This window comes from Equus asinus, chromosome 4, assembly GCF_041296235.1.
Source record: "Equus asinus isolate D_3611 breed Donkey chromosome 4, EquAss-T2T_v2, whole genome shotgun sequence".
Taxonomy (NCBI): domain Eukaryota; kingdom Metazoa; phylum Chordata; class Mammalia; order Perissodactyla; family Equidae; genus Equus; species Equus asinus.
The window spans coordinates 132,149,341-132,172,607 of record NC_091793.1 but is presented as its reverse complement, the minus strand read 5'-3'; the positions used below and the strand labels follow the sequence as shown (position 1 = coordinate 132,172,607).

At 36.6% G+C, this 23,267-nt stretch overlaps 1 protein-coding gene across 4 annotated transcripts in view; it reads right to left on the bottom strand.

The window, feature by feature from the left end:
• CCDC150 (coiled-coil domain containing 150) overlaps positions 1–23,267 on the bottom strand; it is a 67,982-nt gene that overhangs the window by 16,194 nt on the left and 28,521 nt on the right. For 3 of the 4 annotated variants that reach the window (XM_014845954.3, XM_014845955.3, XM_044768529.2), the window contains 3 exons: positions 13,836–13,946; positions 10,655–10,738; positions 5,093–5,200 (listed from right to left, as the gene is read on the bottom strand). In XM_014845954.3, the coding sequence (XP_014701440.3) occupies positions 5,093–5,200; positions 10,655–10,738; positions 13,836–13,946 (303 nt within the window). Of the gene's footprint in view, positions 1–3,667; positions 4,112–5,092; positions 5,201–10,654; positions 10,739–13,835; positions 13,947–23,267 lie in introns of those variants that run through there. The other variant, XM_070508284.1, reaches the window with a different exon arrangement.

Genomic DNA, 23,267 nt, shown 5'->3' with positions numbered 1-23,267 from the left:
GCTGTAGTTCAAAACCAAAACCAGGAAATTGACTTTGGGACATTACTGTTAACTAAATTAACTGGACTACGGAACTCAGTTTTCACCATTTTTTAAACCTACATTCATCTAGCTGTGTGTGTGCACATAGCTCTGTGTAATTTGATCCTATGCACATATGCGTGACCACCACCACAATCACGATACAGAACTGCTCCATCCCCACAAGGAACTCACTTGTGCTACGTCTTTGTATTCATATCCTCCCCCAACCCATCCCCTGTTCCCTGGCAACCTCTAATTTGTTCTCCATTCTATAGTTCTGTCATTTCAAGAATGTTATTTTAAATACTTTAATGTAATTAACTTTTGTGTAGGTAATACACCCACAATCTTTAACAGCTTTACTGAGGTACAACTGACATACAACGAGCTGTGTATGTTTGAAGTATACAATTCTGACATATGTATAAACTCTTGAAATCATAATCAATATAATGATCAATATAATCATCCCAAAAGTTCCCTTACGCCTCTTTGTAATTTTCCTCTTCTGTCTCCTACACCTCCTTCTGTTTCTACACCTCCCTGCAAGGCAACCACTCATCTGTTTTTTGTCACAATAAATCAGTTTTTACTTTCTAGAATTCTATATAAATGGAATGATATTGTGTATACTCTCTTTTGAGTGGCTTCTTTCAACTCAGCATAATCATTTTGAGATTCATTCAGCCTTTTGCCTATATCAATAGTTCATTCTTTTCTGTTGCTAAATAGTATTCTATTGTATGGACATACCACAATTTACTTATCCCTTCACCTGCTGAACACTTGTTGTTTCCAGCTTTGAGCTATTGCAAATAGAGCTGCTATGAACAGTCGTGTACAAGTCTTTGTGTAGACATATGCTTTCATTTATCTTTGGCAGGAATGGGAGTGGGATGGCTGGGTCATATGGTAGTAGCATGTTTTACTTTTAAAGAAACTACCAAACTATTTTCCAAAGTGGCTGTACCATTTTACATTACCTTCAGCAGTGTATGAGAATTCCAGTTGCTCCACATCCTAACACTTGGTGTGAGTTTTTCAAATTTAGATGTGTGGTAATATCTCATTGTGGTTTTTTTTTTTTGAGGAAGATTAGCCCTGAGCTAACATCTGCTGCCAATCCTTCTCTTTTTGCTGAGGAAGACTGGCCTTGAGCTAACATCCGTGTCCACCTTCCTCTACTTTATATGTGGGACGCCTACCACAGCATGGCTTTGCCTATGGTGCCATGTCTGCACCTGGGACCAGAACCAGCGAACCCTGGGCCGCCAAGAAGCAGAACGTGTGAACTTAATCGCTGCACTGCCACTGGGCTGGCCCCTCATTGTGGTTTTAATTTGCATTTCCCTAATGACTGATGTTTAACATCTTTTCAAGTGCTTATTTACCATCCATATATCTTTTTTGGTGAAACATCTGTTCAGATACTTCACCCATTCTTTTTATTGGGTTGTTTTCTCTTAGTGAGTTTTGAGAGTTTTTAATACCTTCTGGAGACAAGCCCTTTATCAGATATGTAATTTGAAAATATTTCTCCCAGTCTATGGCTTATCTCTTGATTCTCTTAACGTCTTTGAAGAGCATAAGCTGTCATTTATCATTTTTTCCTTTACAGAGCATGCTTTTGATGTCAAATCTAAGAAATGTTTGTGTAATCCAAGACCACAAAGATTTCCTCCTATGTTTTCTTTTGGAAGTTTTATAGTTTTAGGTTTTACATTTAAGGCTCTGATCCATTTTGAGTTAATTTTTATATATGGTGTGAAGTATTGATCAAAGGGTTTTTTGTTCCAATTGCTCGAGCATTTTTTGTTCAAAAGATCATCCTTTCTCTACTTTCATTTTTGTTGAAAATGAAATGTTCATAAAATTAATTACTTTAAACAAGTAGCATAGTCACATTATTCCTTTTTTTTTTTTTGGAAGATTAGCCCTGAGCTAGCTACTGCCAATCGTCCTCTTTTTGCTGAGGAAGACTGGCCCTGAGCTAACATTCATGCCCATCTTACTCTACTTTATATGTGGGACGCCTACCACAGCGTGGCTTTTGCCAAGCGGTTCCATGTCTGCACCTGGGATCCAAACAGGCAAACCCCCGGCCGCCGAGAAGCCGAATGTGTGCACTTAACTGCTGTGCCACTGGCCCAGCCCCATGTCACAATAGTCTTAAGGTACAAAGGGTAAAGTAAAAAATCTCCCAGCCACCCAGTTTTCTTCCTCAAAAATAGTGTTGCCAATTTATTATGATTAATTTTAGAACTATTATATGCATTACAGGTGAATACATACAAATATATTCTTTATTCTCCCACTCTTTTGCATACAAATAGTAAAATACTATGTATACTCTTTTGAACCTTGATACTTCATTTATTGATTTATTTAAAGATTGGCACCTGAGCTAACAACTGTTGCCAATCTTTTTTTTTCCGCTGCTTTTTCTTCCTAAGTCCCCCCAGTATATAGTTGTATATTTTAGTTGTGGGTCCTTCTAGTTGTGGCATGTGGGACACCGCCTCAGTGTGGCCTAATGAGAGGTGCCATGTCCGCACCCACGATCTGAACCGGCAAAACCCTGGGCTGCCGAAGCAGAGCATGCAAACTTAACCACTCGGCCACGGGGCCGGCCCCATGAACCTTGATACTTTAAACCTAATACATATCTTCAAGCAGTATTCCAATCCATGGATACACCATGATTTACTGAGCCAGTCTCTTATTGATGGATTTTTAGTTGCTTCCAGGCTTTCACTAATAAACATTACTTCAGTAAGTAACCTTGTAAACATGTCACATGGACAAACTCGTCTATCTGTACGAAAAAGTCCTAGAAGTACAATTGTGGGGCAGAGTGATAAATGTTGCCAAATTGCCCTCCACAGAAAGCTGTAGCATTTTATACTCCCGACAGCAACAAAGAAGAATGTATTTTCCCATCTTCCTCAACATTATTACACTTCCTGAAAACTTTTAACCTGTAACATTTAATACTTTAACTTTTTCTGTAAGGATCCAAGAATAGCATAAAAGATGCCAACTTATAGGTTCTGAAAACCTATTGGATTTTGTTCTAGGAAAGTATACAAGGAAGAAAACAGCTTTTATAATTTTACCAGTGTTTATAAGACATAAACATGAAAAGCAAAAATATTTATAGAAAGGATCTAAATAGTAGTCAACTCTAACAGACAAGCTATAGTACTTTCTATGTTTAAATATCAAGCAAAGATGGATCCTCTCACAAGTCTTCTTGGAAAATATTTTCCAATGTTCAAGTTCTTGGGGCTTCTATTAATGTATTTCTGTTTTAAAATCAGGCTTTATCCAGATATTTTACTGCAAATATGAAGATTAGGTAGACATTTTGAATTTTGAAAAAATAAAAATTAGATTTTAAAAAACCTCAATGGTTAATGTAAAGCCAAATTTGATATTTCTGTGTTAAAAGAAAAATGTAATTATGCGATAGCCAGAATGATGGTTTCCATCTACGTTGTCAATTTTTCCTTTTTGTGAAGAACCTAATTTCCGTGTTGTTACTCATACCTCCAAACACTATCTTTCTGGACTGTGACTAATTTTCTTCATTGCCATATAAATCTGACATTTCCTTATGATTTAATTTGTGGTCTTCACTTACCGAATCCAGTTTAAGAAAATGTGTCGACTCATCATTTATTAATGGTCTTGCGGCCAGAATATCTATTTTACCCTCCAGTCTTCCCTCCATGGTTTTAATAGCATTCAAGAGAGTCTTTAGAGAGATTCTAGCGTCTCCAATCTCCTGAGAAGATCTCACAGAAGTCAGGGAAGGTGCAAAGGTCACACGGCGTGTAGAGTTTGGAATAACACTGGGCAAACCAACTGATGAAGTTCTTTCCTTTACATTGTTTACTTGGGGCCTACAGCTTTCAAGGAATTTTGAAGACACAGGCCTCTCTGGAGATTTCCTTTTTCTTGGAGGCATCACCAATTAAAAACAATAAAAATCAACTAATCCTAGAGTTACTTTTCAAGGAGTGCCCCCTTTACTAAGAGAAACACCACAATGTTCTAAATGAAGCCAGGATGGAAAATATACTTGAAAATGTATCCTTTGCTTTCAGAATGAAGAAATCACACTGTAAAGTATGTCCTAGTACAGAAACAGACCTTGAATCAAATTCCCAGCAGGAGAGCGGATCTACTGGGGACACTCTACCAGTCCAGTCAGATGGTCAGAACCCTGACAGTGTTCCATTTGAAGACACATTCTAGTTCCTTGGTTGCCAGGGGTATATATACATACACAAATGTTATAGATATAGAGGTTACACAGTTTATCCTGACTGTTCAAGATGAAAAAAAAATTACATACATGGTAAATTTGTAAATCATTGAAATGAATCACTTTCTTTTGGTAACAGATTCCTGGATTATTTTCTTCATTAAATGTTTTATATATCTTGTTTGTCTAACCTTTTCTATTTATTTGTTAACGTTAACATGTTTGTGACCGACAAAAGGTTTTCAGCCTCAGCAGCCACCATGCAGACAAGTAAGCACCTTCACTACTACTATCTCCTTCGAGTGAGCTGTCTGTTGCAGGTGTATCTTTTGGGGACTGAGTTCTGAGTTTCCCTATAATTTACAAACCAAAGATATTGATTCCTCACGACTGCCAAAAGTTTTAAGGCTCAGATTAAAAACCTACTTCCTCTATGAAGGCATTTCTCAATTCTTCCCTCATAATGATGCCCCCTATGAATGCTCATAATACAATCTGTTTTGTTTCTGAAAGGCCTAACTTTCTATCATAAAGTTTATTGAGTACATTCCTAAGCCTCTTATTACAGCATAAACAATCTGAATGTCCCAATCCTGCCTCAGGCATCTTTATGAATTCCTCCATGGCTTAGCAGAAGCTTGTACATGGTGAGTATTTAAAAAATGTTTGTTAATTGAGTCAAGTGAGCGGATATCCATCTTTCTGGGATTATATGGTAAGGTGGGGAGAAAGGCATCAATTTCTTAAAAACTAATTAAAACAATATAACAGCAATCTTCTTGTAGCTATTAATCACACCTGAGCATATTTGCCCTCTAGAGCCTTGTTCAACTTGCGCAGATGGTCATTCTGTGAACTGGTTTCAGTAAAAGAACGTAGCTGTTCTTCTAGCTGTTTAACTTTTATCTAGGGGAAAAACAGAAGAATAATAAAACAAGCCTCATTAATGAGAGATATATATTTATATACTCCAAAAGGGGAAAAAAAGATGTCATGAATTTTGCAAAAAATGACAGAAAATCATTAAAACTTGTAAAAAGCAATCCTAAGTTTTTCTAATCATGCAAAGAATGAATGCTATTTCAACTAAACAGCTATTGCAACAGCTCAAGGTGGGCTATAGCCATTTACATGTACCGAGATAACTTATTTGGTTTCTATTGCTTATGGAAACTCCAAATTAACACGACTCATGAATATAAGAGTGAGACTTTGTGGGTAATATATTTCAATTTTAAAGGAATTGTGGTATCTAGCATTCAAAATCTTTTTGAATAGGGATGATTAAAATTGTCAATGTGCAAGAAAGGGATATAGTCTTGGGTGTTACTGACAGAATTACAAAAATTGAATAAATGGAATTCTTATAAAGAAGAGCACTCACATCTTTCTCATTAAAGAAAATGATCATTTAGAGGGATAAAATCATTAATATTTACTCACAAATCTCCAAAGTGTATTTTTCCACATTTTCTTCCTCTTATTCCCAACCATCTCATACAAATCAACAATTAACATTACTGAGCATATCCTTGAATCAGGAAAAATTTCATCCAAAGTTTTTTATTTAAGTCAACTTTTCCTCTCTTGATATCTTTTCGTGTTTCCTACCTGTGAAGGGCTAACACTCCTTGGCTGTAGCTACTGGACATTTTCAGGAACTGTTAAAATTTGAGTGCTAATAGTCAGGTTTTTTTTGAAAGGATACATGAAAACATATTTTGTTTCAGGAAATATCTCTTGTTCCATCAGTAGGATCCTTCTTTCTCTCAGCTTTGTCTGTTTCTGTTGCTCTTCTCCACAGTGTACAGTATAAAATGTGTTCTGTGGCTCCCTAAAGCCATCACTAAAAATTAATCACGGTTTTCATTTAAGGTGCAGAATTAAAATGGCTGCCTCTTGATTGAGGATTGAAAATTGATGCAACGATTGTTTTCACTTTAAACTAAGCAAACTGCTATTAACTTACAGAATCCAATGGAAAATGGACTAACTCTAAAGACTTTCAGCTTTGCCTCTCTTCAAGCAAAACACAGATTATTCATATTCCTCAGGTAATTGACCCCAGCTTAGCCTCCAGGTGCTCAGTAAGATGCCCTGAAACTTGTGTGATGGCATGTTCTCATCTAGAAAGCACTCTAATTTTTGTATTGAGTTTCTTATTTGGCAGGATTACTAATTCAGGACATTCAAGCGGGAAAGAACAAAGAAGCAAACAAATCCTGCTGCCCTCCGAGATCTGGTGTTTCTGTGTCATTAAAATCCGAGCAGCTCCCATAGCTAGCTTCTCAGGTCTCAGGAACGGCAGTAATTTAGGTCACGGTCATATCCTCATATTGTTTCAAATGATCTAAATATGGAGATATAGAGATATGCACACATATATAGAAACTATGAGACAACCAAGAAATGGACGGAAAGGAATCCTTATTTTAATCTGTTTGTAATGCAGATATTCTAAAGTAATGCAATTAACTTCCCAGGTTTTTAAAAATTCAATACATATGATAAATTTGAAGTAAAGGAGGACATGCCCACAATGTGAGCTCCCTCTTTTTTTTTGAGGAAGATTAGCCCTGAGGTAACATCTACCACGCAATCCTCCTCTTTTTTTTGCTGAGGAAGACTGGCCCTGAGCTAACATCCATGCCCATCTTCCTCTACTTTATATGAGGGAGGCCTACCACAGCATGGCTTGATGAGCAGTGCCATGTCCGCACCCAGGATCCAAACTGGCGAAACCCAGGCTGCCAAAGCGGAATGTGCGAACTTAACCGCTGCACCACCGGGTGCACTGTGAGCTCCTTTATAGTCTGAAATGAGCTTCAGAGTTAAAACAACCTGAACTGCCAAAGCTATGTATTTTGACTAAAAGTATGAAAATACATTGAGGAAACTGATAATTTCAGTGCAGCAAAGATTTTTTTTTCTTTTAAAATCCTTAACTAATATTCATATAATAGAATATCATGCAGCAATCCAAACCAAAGAACTACAACAACAAACAACGTGGATGAATCTCTCAATCATGATATTAAGTGAAAGAAACAAGAAAACATATCTAGTGTATTATTATATAAAGTTCAAATACAGGTAGAACTGATCTGAATGTTAGAAGTCAGGATGGTAATTACCCTCATGGGGGACAGTGACTGGAAAAGGCTATGAAACGGGTTCAGGGTGCTGGTAATGTCCTGTTTCTCGTTCTGAGTGCTGATCACATGGGTACCTTTACTCTGTGAAAATTCATTAGGCTGCACACTGTGTACTTTTCTGTATGTATGTTATAGTTCAATAAAAAATTTATTTACACAAAACAAACAAAGCCCTTAGCTAATCTCTAAATTAAGGTCACAAATGCAGCTACTTATAGGGGCTAGGCAGCTAATATAATATTGGAATCCAGTGGTGTAAGTGATGGGGTCAATGATAGATTAGAGTGAGCCTAACACACTCAAACTGACATGTTTAAAAACAATGAAAGTGTTGGAAATCTTTCAGACATACATAGGAACATCCCATCTACCTGTCACTCAACTTAAAAAAGACAACATTACCAGTACAGTTGAAACCCTGTGTGTAGCCTACACGCCAACCAAATCTCCCTCCATCCTAGAGTTAACCACTGTGCTGAATTTGCTGTTTGTCATTCCTATTTAATAATTTTACTATAAAATGTATCCCTAAAGAGTACATAGTATTATTTTATGAGATTCATCTATGTTAACACATCTAACTCTATACCCTCTTATATAGACTGCTTTCTAAATTGGTATAACTACTTTTAGGAAAAATCTGACAAACCCTAGTAAAATTCAAGATATGTATATCCTATAACTCAGTAATTCTCCTAAGAATTATACCTAGCCTAAAGAATCTTTTGCATATGAGTACAAGGAGACATGTACAAGAATTCATCATATAAGCATTGTTTGTAAGCAATTGGAAACTGCCTAAATAGTCATCAGCAGAAGAAAGGATAAACACATTTTGGCATATTTATTTAACAGAATAGTATACAGCACTGAAAAGGAAATCCAAACCAGGTTTGAATGCTGGGCAGCAGTTTCTGACACAGTCTACATTAATACCTACAACCCAGTACAGTATTTATATCAATCATTAAGTCAATTCTGAAAATACAATCGTTCATCTAATATGATTCATGTGATATTTTTAATTGATTATAACCCAGTTGGGAGAAAACACAGTAGACTATTATTTTGATTATGTTTAGTATGTAGCTTTTCCTTTATTTTTTATTTTTTTGAGGAAGATTAGCCCTGAGCTAACTACTGCCAAGCCTCCTCTTTTTGCTGAGGAAGACTGACCCTGAGCTAACAGCCACGCCCATCTTCCTCTACTTTTATACGTGGGATGCCTACCACAGCATGGCTTTTGCCAAGCGGTACCATGTCTGCACCCAGGATCCGAACCAGCGAACCCCAGGCTGATGAGAAGCGGAACATGCAAACTTAACCGCTGCACCACCAGGCTGGCCCCCAGCTTTTCCTTTAAATTATCTGGCAAGAGTACTGTGCTGTAAGAGCACCTTCCCTGGTGCTCTGCTGACAAGATCAGTGCCTTTGGAATGTGCCAACTCAAGCTTGACATAAAGACACCCGGGAATTAAGTTTCAAAAGTGTTTCAGCTTTCAGAGACTATCAGAAATCTTAAGCCCTCATTATAGGAACACGGGCAGAAAAAAAGGCATGTATTTTCCTTAAGATCATGAAGATAACCTCTAATATTATATAATCGTGGTCTAAAAGGTTAGATAGATAACATCAGACTCATTAATAAGTTTTAAAATGTATTCCATTCCCAGCCAAAATCCGGCTTTAAGTTGGCTATGAGCACTTGGGATTTTTCTTGTTTACTTAAAAATATATTTCATATCTCTTGGGAAAGCTAAAAGAAGGTCAAAATCATGGGTCATAGCTTCTACGGGATTATTAGTTTCACAAAAGACAAAGTTCTTCTGTGCCTGTAATAATCTATACACTCAGCCTGTAATGTTGACTTTCTTTCCCAGTGAGGTGTGCTTTCCTTCTCATTTACAGGTGAATAAGATGAAACTCAAGAAAATTAAGATTTGTCCAAGGTTACACAAGTGTAGATGATCATAAATGCACCACTGCCTCTGAAATATATTCACTAAAAGCATACGAGCAGTGGCCAAATAGCTTTATCTTTCAAGTGGACAACATACTGTTTCACATCCATGGTTTGTCGACTGCCCTTCAGATAGCCTGCCAGGTCTGGGCCTGATCTTGTCTGCTAACCCTATGGGGTAAACCCCTGGAGCAGATGACATGAGGTTAACGCTGACGTGTCTGGCAAGCCTCTACTGAGATTACTTATCAGATTGGCTCTAGAGTTGCCCAGCCGGACTGGACTTCACTTCATACCATTTACTCCAGTGGTCCTCAACTATGGTTGCACACTGGAATCACTGGGGAGCTTCAGAAAGTGTTGAAGCCTAGGACCTACTTCCTGAGATTCTGATTTAATTGCTCTGAGGTGCAAGCCTTGTCATGGAGATTTTTCCCCTTATATTTTATTGTGAAACATTTTAAATATACAGAAAAATTGAAAGAATTTTACTGTGAATGTGCACACACATGCCATCCAAATTCTACCATTAACTTTTTTATACTTGCTTATCACATATCTATCCATCTATCATTTCCTCTATCCACGCATCAAAAATTTTTTTTCCTTTTTTTTTAATGATTCATTTCAAAGTAAATGGCAGACATAATACACTTCCCAGCATGAGGAGTTTTAAAAATTTCCCAGGTGATTCCACTGTGTAGCTAAGGCTGAGAACCACTGCTTTAGACTTCAGTGTTTCCACTGGACTTCGTTTAAAGCGGGCCTAGACGGATCAGTGGCAAGCTTTCTGCCCTGTGGGTTCTACAGGGACAAAACCCACAGGCAGTCAAAGAAGAGCATCAGCCCATTCACCCAAGTCTATTCTATTGCTTTGAGTCCCAATTCCCAGGGTAATTTCTTTTTAGGAATGTCATAAAAATTCAGCAAAAAAAGAGAGCATAGGATCTCTACATTATCAGCAAATGACCATGCATAAAGTAATTATAATAAAGCTTCATATAGTCACAGAATGGGCTTTGGCTTCACAATGTCAGGTTTCACCATTATATTATATTATAGGTATATGAATAGAAGTCACCTAGATTTTAATGAGGCAACAAACTTAGGGAGGTTCAAAGATTTGTCCAAAGATATAGAATTAGTAAATGACGGAATTAGGTCCTCTCAAAATCCAGCAACATTTAGCTTGACAATTGGCATTAAAAAATTAGACAATAAAAATCAGAAAACGAAATCTCATACCTGGAGTTTTCCCTTTTCATAGGCCAGTTTATTTTTACTTTCAGTAATTTTCCCCAAGACCTTTTCCACCTGCTGTTGGGCAAGCTGACAGAGCAAACACAGGTATCAGTACCTCCAGGCATAGAACAGAATAAGCATTTCCCTTTTTAAACAAGTATTTATACCCTTTCCATTTCTACAATAGCGAAACCAGGATCCATCTTTATTTGCTCCTGCTCCTCTTAGATAGCTGATCACAGCGCCAACACGCGCCTGCAGGGAGACCGCTAATGGAGGCATCAGCGCCTCACGAGTCCTGCAGCCTGCTGTTCTCTGCTTATTAATTCTGTTTTTGGTGTATCGATTATTCCTTTGTAGTTGCAATCCAAGCCAGAGGTGGGGTGGTGGTATCAGTGGTTGCAGATATGCAGTTTGAGGATTATATAGTTCTTTAAGAACATTGGGGCTGCAAATGATCACAACTACTGAGACGGTAGGAGACATTTCAGTTACCGTAATAAAAGTCAGTAAAAAAAAAAAAAAAATCTCTGAAAAAACAAAAGAAACCTTTGTTGGAAAGTCCAACATTGTTTGATCAAGCACTCAACACAGCGTTATCTGGGACAAATGTTACTGAAGGCTCTATATTTCATGAAATTACATGTTTTATAATTCCGACAGCCTTACATAATGACAGCTATTTTTTTCATATGTCATTTTCCTCAGACTTTGTCAGATAAAGCAGTTTTCTTTTGATTAAGTTTGGGGTTTAGTGGTACTTCAGGAAGACTATTGGTGATTGAATATGGAAATTTTCACCTTCCATAATCAATTTCAGTGCTATGTCTTAACAGGAAATATTGGTATTTGCCATATGTTAAAATCAGTTTTCACAAATCAATTGTGGGAATAATACACACACAAGCAGATGTGACTGAGAACACAACTTCTTAATCTCACAGGCCAACTAGCTGCACTGTGGATCATCTGCAGTAAATCTTGAGTTCAAAGTCTTACTAATGCTGGTAAATTTCCTATATTGACATAACCACTATTTCTGGTTTACATTTGCTTAATCTCTGAATAATAGGACAGGGAAACTTTTAAGCACTTAAAGCCAAAGAATTTAGACTTTTCTTTTATGTTCAACTTTAGGCAAGTTCATACAGTTGAAACCACACATGTAGGGATATTAATTTACCCAAGAGATACTCCTCACTACCTCCGACATAGCTACAACTATTCTTTAGCTATCATTTGTAGTGTACTTTAAGTATTGTGGATGTTTTCCCAAAAAAAGCAAAAACACATGCCAAACTAAATTATTATATAATAACATGGAACTCATTTTTTCCTCTGTTCAAAATATTTTTGTGATAGAATATGTTCTATAAGAGGGCGCATAGTCTGGAGCATTGTTTACTCCTTGGTAACTGCCTTGACTAGAAGAATTCGGCCATTTTAGACATTCTAGTTTTGATATAGAAAACCTATGGAAAAGCCATAAAAGTGATCAGTCCACAGAAACAGGTCAATTTCTAATCAACATAGTAATTATTTTGATATAAGTATGCATGGTGTGCTGTGGGAACCCAACCGTTAAGGGAGATCCCCTTGGCACTGAAGGCCATAGAGGTTAAGAACCTGCCCAGGTCTCACAGTAAATAAATGGAACCAAGGGTTGAAACTAGGTCTGAGTTCACATCTGCGGTGTGGCATACACAACACACACTATGTACATCTCTAAAAATCAATAAGAAGTTACACTAGAAGGTAGCTCTTACTGAGAATTTCAAGTGTTAACTCCCAAAGAACAAAAATACACTGCCAGCATTGAATGGCAATAGATTTAATGATACTGCTAAGACAAAAAAAATCCTGAAATCTCGACTTCATTCGTCAAGACTCATACAGCCAACTGAAACACTTCTAGGCAGCCTTGGTCACAGAGCTTCTACCTGGAGACACAACTGCAAGCTGGAAGTGAGGTATGGGTGATCACTGGGAGAGCTTCATCAAGAGGTGTGGTGAGCAGGCAAGCATCAACACTGACCAAATCACTGGAGAGATCTGTCAAAGTCACTAACAGGGCTGCTCACTGGCAGTGGGGGCATGAAAGAATCAGGCAGACTTAAATGTGGTCTTCCACAAGTGCCAAAACCAGGTGGGTGGGGAAGCCCAGCTGAGGCCTGGCCAACCAGCAAAGGACATGGATGAATCATTACTCTTGGTGGAGCGGGGCTGGTCTGAGAGTACCAGGAATTAATGTCAATGCACCTTGCTGCTCCAATAGAAACTTAAAGGCTTTTTTTCTGGGACAGTTCAGATACTAAGAATTCAATAAATGTTAGCTGTCTGCTACACGCTTTATGTGTATTAACTTAATCCCCAAACAACCTCCTAATAATAGTAGTATTATCCCCATTTTGGCAGATTAGGAAACCGAGGCTCAGAGAGGTTAAGGATCAAACCCAAAGTCACAGCCAAAATTGAAATCTAGGCAGTGTGGATCTAAAGCCATGAAAATGTAAGAGGATTTAGATTTACTCTGTAGTTTTTCATAGTTGAAGTAATGAGCAGCTTATGACAGAGTTTGAAAGAATTTAGCTCAGATTTAGATAGACTCATATCAGGGCCTTCTATGCAATTTTCAAAGATGATTTGCATGGCATAGAAGGAATAACTAATTCTTTTTCAAGTACTCAAAAGCACACAGGAAACTTATTAGCTGCCTAACAGAAAGGTCATTTCTTTAAATCCTCTTCACTTAGAGAAGATGTGTTAAGAACTCTACCATTCATTTGTAATGCATTGACCTTGTCAAATAGGTTTTAGAAATTGAACTTATTACGGATTGCCTAATGGGGGGAACTGTCAGAAAGGGGGAAAAATACAAGTTTCTTCCTCACAATTTATGGAAGAGGCAATATTCTAAAACATTAGAAATCTTTGTGCTTTTCAGCATTATAGATCATCTGTGTAGGCAGATGTTTAATAGCTGCCTTAAATACTTGTTTTCTTAAATCCTCTATTGTTTGAATACTGTATGGCTCTCTGCCCTATTTAGCTTGAGTTATTTAAGACTTATAATAATTATTAAAACACAAACAAATGAAAAAAAACCATGTCCTGACTTCCCTTTTTTTTTTTTTTAACTCATTAATCATTAATTTCTACTTTAGACTGACCTTTTTATACCCACCCCATGGTAATCAGAAGAGACTTGAAGTTCAAGGGAAGCCATTTGATCTGCCAGGTGCTTATTCTTTTGCTCCAGAGTTTGCAGGTTGTGAGTTAATGCATTTATGTGTACCTTTGAAAAACAAAAGGAGAATAGAAATCTATTTATGCCAGATCCAAAAATATTATCTTAATTTAAAAATGACATTTGTAACTGTAAAATAGAAGGTATCATATGAACATCTTCCCCTGCCTCTATTTGTGGGGATACAGTCTGATAGCTCTAGTATTTCAAAGACTTTTTTTCCTTTTCTTTTACATTTTTTCAGCTTTTCTCATTGTCTTCAGCAGGAGGGTTATTACAAATTAATAGTTCACATTTACTAGAAATGGAAGGCCTTCTGGTACTTGGTATTTATTTGAATATTAATTTAAGCTTATGAATACAGAAGCAAAAACCCTCCACAAAATATTAGCAAAATGAATACAGAAATATATAAAAAGGATAACAAATCAGGACTAAGTGAAGTTTATCCCATTAATACATAACTTGTTCAACATTCAAAATCAATTAATATAATTCACCACATCAAGAGACTACAGAAGAAAACCCATATGACCTTTTCAACAGATGAAGAAAAAGCATTTCACAAACTTCAACATGAATTCGTGATAAAAATTCAGCAATCTAGAAATGAAGAGGAACCATCACTACCTGATGAAATATATCTATAAAACAACCTACAACTAATAAAGACTGCATGTTTCCCCCTAAGACTGAGAAAAAGGCAAGGATATCTACTTTCACCATTCCTATTCAATATCATATAAGAGGCCATAGCTAGTGCAATAAGGCAAGAAAAAGTAATAAAAGGCATAGAGATTGGAAAGGGAGAAATAAAACTGTCTCTACTTATAACAGACATGATTGTCTACTTAGGAAATCCCAAAGAATCTACAAAAAAGATACTAGAATAAGTGAGTTTAGTAAGTTTGAAGGATACAAGGACAATTGTATTTCTACATACTAGCAACAAACAATTGGAAATTGATATTTCTTAAAAGTGTGATTTATAACACTACCAAAAATCCATAAAATTCTCAGATACAAATCTAAAAAAATATGTCCAATATCTGATATGCAGAAAACTACAAAATACTGACAAGATGAATCAAAAACCTAAACAAAATCAAGAGATATATCATGTTTTTGTTCTACAAGATTCAATATTGCTAAGATGTGAATTGTCTCTAATCCCAATCAAAATTACGTGGAGTAATTTACCAAGGTTCACCCTTTGGTGGGGTCTGAACTGTGGGGATAGAAATTATGTCCTATAAGAAATACTACAGGGAGTTCTTCAGGCTTAAATAAAATGGCATTAGATAATACCTGGAAGCCACGTAAAGAAATATAGGGTACTGGTAAAGGTAGCAGCATAGGTACATATAAAAGATATATAAATATATATTTTTTATTGTAACTCTCTGTTACCTATAAATCAAAAATAGATAGTAAAAGAAATAAGAGAATTAAACAAACACACCAGAAATATCTACTTAACACAAAAGAAGGCAGTAATGGAGAAACAGTGGAACAAAAAGCATATAAGACATACAAAAAAACAGATAGTAAAGTGATAGATGTAAATCTTACTTTATCAGTAATTGTGTTAAATATAAATGGATCAAACACTCTGGCTAAAAAGCAGAGATAGAATGAATTTTTTAAAAGATCCCACTGTATGCTGTTTATAAGAAACACACTTTAGATCCAAAGACACAAAAGGGTTGAAAGTAAAAGAATGAAAAAAAGATATACCATGTGAACAGTAATCTGAAAAGAGCTAAAGTGGCTACACTAACATTAGACAAAACAGACATTAAGACAAAAATCTGTGAGATAAAGAAGGACATTATATATTGAAAAAAGGGTCAACTCATCAAGAAGATATAACGTTTATAAATATATATGCATCTAACAACAGAGAACAAATGAAGTAAAAACAATGAAGCAAAAACTGACATAACTGAAAGGAGAAATAAACGATTCAACAATAATAGTTGGAGAATTCAATATCCCACTTTCAATAATGGACAGAACAGTGAGGAAACAGATGACTTCAACAACACCATAAAGCAACTGGAACGAACAGACATCTATAGAACACTCCTCCCAACAACAGCAGAATACATATTTTCTCACGTGCACAGAAAGCATTCTCCAGGATATACCATATATTGAGCCATAAAACAACTCTCAATAAATTTGAAAGGACTGAGATTATACAAAGTATGTTCTCCAACCACAATGGAATAAAATTAGAAATCAATAAAACAAGGAACTTTGAGAAATTCACATATATGGGGAAATTAAACAACACACTTCTAAATAACCAATAGGTCAAAGAGGAAATTACAAGGGAAATTAAAGAATACTTTGAGATGAACGAATATGAAAACATGACAAAATGCATGGTACGCAGCTAAAGCAGTACTCAGAGGGAAATTTATAGCTGTAGACACATATTAAAAAAGAAGAAATCTCTCAAATCAATAATCTACGCTTCCATCCTAAAAAACTAAGAAAAGAAGAGAAAATTAAGCCCAAGGCAAGCAAAGGAAAAAAACTAATAAGGATTAGAGCAGAAATAAAATAGAGAATAGTAAAGAGAAAATCAGTAAAACCAAAAGTTGGTTCTTTGAAAAGATCAACAAAATTGACAAGCCATTAGCCATATTAACCAAGAAAAAAGAAAATTACTAAAATTAGAAATGAAAGAAGGGACATTATACTGAACTTGAATGGGGCTACTATGAACAATTATATGCCAATAAATTAGATAGCCTAGATGAAATGAAAAAATTCCTAGAAAGACCCAAACTACTGACACTGACTCAAAAAAAGTAGAAAATCTGAATGGAAGTGGAGCAAGTAGAGGACTGAATCAATAGTAATAATAATTAAAGGTGAACAGAATAAAAAACTCCCCACACAAAAGAAACCTAGAACCAGATGGCTTCACTGGTGAATTCTACAAAATATTTCTTTTTTTTTAATTAAAATTTTTTTTTGAGGAAGATTAGCCCTGAGCTAACTGCTGCCAATCCTCCTCTTCCTGCTGAGGAAGACTGGCCCTGAGCTAACATCTGTGCCCATCTTCCTCTGCTTTATATGTGGGATGCCTACCACAGCATGGCATGCCAAGCAGTGCCATGGTCGCACCCAGGATCTGAACCGGTGAAGCCCGGGCCACCGAAGCGGAACATGCACACTTAACTGCTGTGACACCAGGCTGGCCCCCTGCAAAATATTTCAAGAAGAATCAGCACCAATCTCTCACAGATCTTCCCAAAAATAGAAGAGGGGAGAACACTTACCAAATCATTTTAAGAGGCCAATATTACCTTGATACCAAAACCAGACAAAGACATCACAAGAAAACTACAGGATATCCCTTATTAACATAGATTCAAAATTCCTCAACAAAATACTAGCAGGCCAAATTAAACAACATATAAAAAAATACACCATGACTCAAGTGAAATTTATCCTAAAAATGAAAGCTTGGTTCAACATTTGAAATCAATCAATGTAATACACCATATTAACAGAATAAAGGACAAATCCACAAGATTATCTCAATAGACACAGAAAAAGCAATAGACAAAATTCAACACACTTTCATGATAAAAATTCTCAACAATGGGGGCCAGCCCAGTGGCACAGTGGTTAAGTTCACACACTCCGCTTCAGTAGCCTGGGGTTCGCTAGTTCAGATCCTGGGCATGCACCTACACACCACTCAACAAGCCATGCTGTGGCAGCATCCCACATACAAAACAGAGGGAGACTGGCACAAATGTTAGCTCAGCGACAATCTTCCTCAAGCAAAAAGAGGAAGATTGGCAACAAGTGTTAGCTCAGGGCCAACTTTCCTCACCAAAAAAAAAAAAATCTCAACAAAGTACGAATAGAAGGGAATTTCCTCATCCTGATAAAGGGCATTTATAGAAAGCCCACCGCTAACATCATACTCAATGGGGACAAACTGAAAGCTTTCCCTTTAAGATCAGGAACAAGACAAGGATGTCTGCTCTCACTGCTTCTATTCAACATTGCACTGGTGGTTCTAGACAAAGCAATTACACAAGAAAAAGGAAGAAAAAGGCAGCAAAATTGGAAAGGAAGAAATAAAACTATTTGAAGATGATACAATCTTCATATATATATATATATATATGAGATATATATAGAGATAATATATAAGATGTCGCATTGTTAAGATTTCAATACTTCCCAAATTGATCTACAAATTCAATACAAACTCTATCAAAATTCCAACTGCTCTTTCCTACAGAAAAAAAGGAAAAGCTGATCCTAAAATTCATATAGAAATATGAGGATGCAGAATAGCCAGAACAATCTTGAAAAAAAGACAAAGTTGTAGGATTCACACATCTCGATTTCAAAACTTACTACAAAGCTACAGTAGTCAAGACTGAGTGGTACTGGCATAAGGACAGTCACAGAGATCAATGCAACAGAATTCAGAGTCCAGAAATAAACCCATACATCTATGGTTAACTGGGTCTTGACAAAGGAGACAAGACTACTCAGTAGAAAGAACAGTCTTTCAACAAATGGTGATGGGATAATAACGAAGGCAAAACAATGAAGTTGAATCTCTACTTCATACCATATATAAAATTAACTCAAAATGGATCAAATACCTAAATATAACATGTAAAACTATAAAATTATTAGAAAAAAAAATAGCTATAAATCTTTGTGACCTTGGATTGGGCAATGGTTTCTCAGATGTGACACTGAAAGCATGGGCAACCAAAGAAAAAATAAACTGGATTTATTAAAAACTAAAAATTTAAGGCCAGCCAGTGGCATAATAGTTAAGTTCATGCTCTCTGCTTCGGCAACCTGGGGTTCACGTGTTCAGATGCCAGGCATGGAGCTACACACGGCTCATCAAATCATGCTGTGGCAGGGGGCCAGCCCTGTGGCTGAGTGGTTGAGTTTGTGCGCTCTGCTTTGGCAGCCCAGGGTTTCACTGGTTTGGATCCTGGGTGCGGACCTAGCACTGCTCATCAAGCCATGCTGAGGTGGCATCCCACATGCCACAACTAGAAGGACCCACAACTAAAATACACAACTACGTACTGGGGGGGCTTTAGGGAGAAGGAGGAAAAATTAAAAATTAAAAAAAAGAATCATGCTGTGGCAGTGTCCCATACACAAAATAGAGGAAGACTGGCACAGGTGTTAGCTCAGGGACAATCTTCCTCAAGCAAAAAGAGGAAGATTGGCAACAGATGTTAGTTCAGGGCCAATCTTCCTCACCAATAAATAAACATTTAAAACAGAGAACCCACGGAATGGGAGAAAAACACCTGCAAGTCACATATCTGATAAGGATCTACTATCCAGAATATATAAAGCTCTCTTACAACTCAACAATTAAAAGACAAATAACCCAGTTTAAAAATGAGTAAAGGATCTGAATAGACATTTCTCCAAAGAAGACATACAAATGGCCAATAAGCACATGCAAAGATGCTCAGCATCATTAGTTATTTGGGAAATTCAAATCAAAACCACAATGAGGTACTACTTTCACACCTACTAACGTAGCTATTATCAAAAAACGAAAAATAACGTGTTGGTGAAGATGTGGAGAAGCTGGAACCCTTGTAAATTGTCGGTGGGAATGGAAAGGGGTTCAGCACTGTGGAAAAGTCTGGTGGTTCCTCAGAAAGCTAAACATAAAATTACCATATGATCCAGCAATTCCACTCCTAGGTATATGTCCCAAAGAACTGAAAACAGGTACTTACAAACACACATACACACATGTTTATAGCAGCACTAACCACAGCGGCCAAAAGAAGGAAACAGTGCAAATGTGCATCAGTAGATGAACAGATAAATTGTGGTATACACATGTACCTATGCATTTATGTACATATATCTCTATATACACAGGCACACACAAGGAATATACTCAGCCAAAAAAAGGAAGGAAGTACTGATACATACCACATGGATGAACCTCACAAATGCTATGCTACGTGAGAGAAGCCAGACACAAAAGATCACATACTGGATGACTATATTTATATGAAATATCTAGAATAGGTAAATCCACAGAGATAGAATGCAGCTTGGTGGTTGTCAGGGGCTGGGGGAAGGAGGGAACGGGGAGTGACTGCTTAATGGGTATGGGGTTTCCTTTTGGGGTGATGGAAGCTAGACAGAAGTAGTGGCTGCACAACATTGTGAATGTACCAAATTCCACTGAATTGTTCACTTTAAAATGGTTGATTTTATATTATGTGAATTTTACCTCGATTAAAAAAAAACACAGTGAGATACTTCATACCCACTATGATGGGTATGATAACTATTTTTCAAAAGCAGACAATAACAAGAGTAGGTGAGGACATCGAGATATTGGAACCCTCATATAGTGCTGGTGGGATTGTACATTGGTGCAGCCATTTTGTCAAAACAGTTCAGCAGTTTTTCAAAATGATAAACAGTTATCACACGACCCAGTAGTTTTACTCTTAGAGAACTGAAAACAAATGCTCACAAAACAATTGTACACAAATGTTCACAGCATTATTCTTAATAGCCAAAAAGTAGAAACAACCTGAATGTCTATCAACTGATGAATGGATGAATGAAGTGTGGTATATTCATACAACATAATATTATTCAGCCACAAAAAGGAATGAAGTACCAACATATACTACAATATGGATAAACCTTGAAAACATTACGCTAAGTAAAGAAGCCAGACCCAAAAGGCCACATACTGTTTGATTCTATTTATATGAAATGCCCAGAATAGACAAATCCATTGAGACAGAAAGTAGAATAGTGGTTGCCAGGGGCTGGGGGCAGGGGTGAATGGGGAGTGACTGCTAACGGGTACTGGGTTTCTTTTTGGGGTGATAAAAAGGTTCTAGAATTAGATAGTGGTGATGTTTGCACAAACTTGTGAATATACTAAGAAACTCCTGAATTGTATATTTTAAGGAGGTAAATCTACAGTATATTAATTATTTCTCAATAATAAAAGGTAGTAGCACAGACAATCCACCTAAAAATAAAATGAACCTTGAACTGTATCTGGTTTGATATCCAAAAATTAACTTGAAAAGGATCACAGAACTAATGTAAAACCTAAAACTAAAACTTCTAGAGGAGAACAAAGGAGCAAATCTTAGTGAACTTAGATTAGGCGAAAATTCCTTAGACATGATGCCAAAAGTATGATCCACAAAATTTTAAAAATTGACAAATTAGACTTCATTAAAATATAAAACTTCTGCTCTTGAAAGAGCATGAAAAGACAAGGCATAAAACAGAAGAAAGTATATGTAAAGCACATATAAGATTTATGTATATACAGATAGTAAGAATTTTTTTATATAAGAATTAATGTGAGACTTTTAAAATCTCTGAAAAAATCAATAATAAGAAAACAAACAGGGGCCAGCCCGGTGGCACAGTGGTTAAGTTCACATGTTCCTCTTCGGCAGCCCAGGGTTTGCCGGTTCAGATCCCGGATGTGGACATGGCACCACTTGGCACGCCATGCTGTGGCAGGCGTCCCACATATAAAGTAGAGGAAGATGGGCATGGATGTTAGCTCAGGGCCAGTTTTCCTCAGCAAAAAAGAGGAGGATTGGCAGCAGATGTTAGCTCAGGGCTAATCTTCCTCAAAAAAAAGTAAAAAGAAAACAAACAACTGAATTAATAATGGTTAAAATATTTGAAGAGACATTTCAAGACGTGGATGGCAAATAAATAAATGAAAAGATGCTTGATATTATTAGTCATTGGAGAAATGCAAATTATAGCCACAATGATATACCACTACACACTAGTTAGACTGGCTGAAACTAAAGGAACCAACAATACCAAGTGCTGGTGAGAATGTAAAGAAACTGGAACTCTTATATATATATTACTGGTGGGAACACAAGATGCTTTGGAGAATCTTTCGGAAAACAGATCCCTTGGAAAATAGTTGAACAGTTTGTTACTATGTCAGAAATCCAACTCCTGATATTTACACCAGAGAAATAAAAAATATATATTCATATGTGAATATTTATACAGGCTTCATTCATAATTGCCCAAATCTGGAAACAACCCAAATGTCCTTCAATTGGCAAATGGGTAGAGAAACTGTGATACTGAAAAAACAAACAAAACAAAACAGAAACACGTTCACAGATAGAGGAAGCAAACTCGTGGTTCCCAGAGGTAGGGAGGTAAAATGGGTGCAGGGGATTAAGAGATACAAGTTCCCAGTTATAAAATAAATAAATCATGGGATGTAATGTAGAACATAGAGAATATTGTCAATAATATTATAATAACTTTGTATGCCGACAGGTGTTAACTACTTATCGTGGTAATCATTTCACAATGTATATAAATATTGTATCACTATGATGCACACCTGAAACTAATAGGATATTGTATGTCAATGATATTAAAAAAAGGGAACTGTGATATATCTATATAATTGAACACAAACTCCTGATACATACAACAACATGGATGAATCTCAAATGGCTTATGCTAAATAAAAGAAGCCAGACTTAAAATGCTACATATTGTGTGATTCCATTTACATGATATGCTGGAAAAGATATAACTACAGGGGCAGAAAAACAGATCAGTGGTTGCCAGGGGATGGGGGTAGAGGAAGAGGTTGATTACTAAGGAGCACAAGGGAACTAACTTTCCAGGGTGATAGAAATGTTCTATATTTCAATTGTGGTGGTGGTTACCTGATTGTATGTGTTTGTCAAAACTCACAGAAGTGCACACTAAAAAAAGGGCAAATTTCAGTACGTAAATTACAATCCAATAAAACTGACTTTAAAAAAAACATAGCTTTACAATGAATACACATTTAAAAAATATCAAGTTAGACCAAAAAATGGGACCCTGTATAAGCATTATCATTTGGCCAACCAGAACCTCTCTACAGAGCAAGTATATGTCAGCCCCCTGAACATACACTCAGCCTACATTAACTCAAATGAAATCAGACAAGCAAAATAATAACTCTATGTTTTAATCACAGACACATATCATTTGCCTTAGCCATGTAACATTCACTAACATTTTTAAACAAATAGCATTAATGAATTTAATGGTATCCACCAGTTTTCCAAATTTTAAAAAGCATATTTGAGGTCAAATTGACACCAGCAAAGTCCTTGCCACAGGAAATCAGCTTTATTTAAAGACGTTTAGGGTGGACTATTTTCAAATCTCTAGATGTGAATGACCAAACCACAGAAGGCACCTGCCAGCTCGGTGACCTGTATTTGAGCCCAGGCTGAGAAGTGAACTCTTCTTCTCTCTCAGATCCTTACATTGACAGTTCACATGTATATGGTAATACGA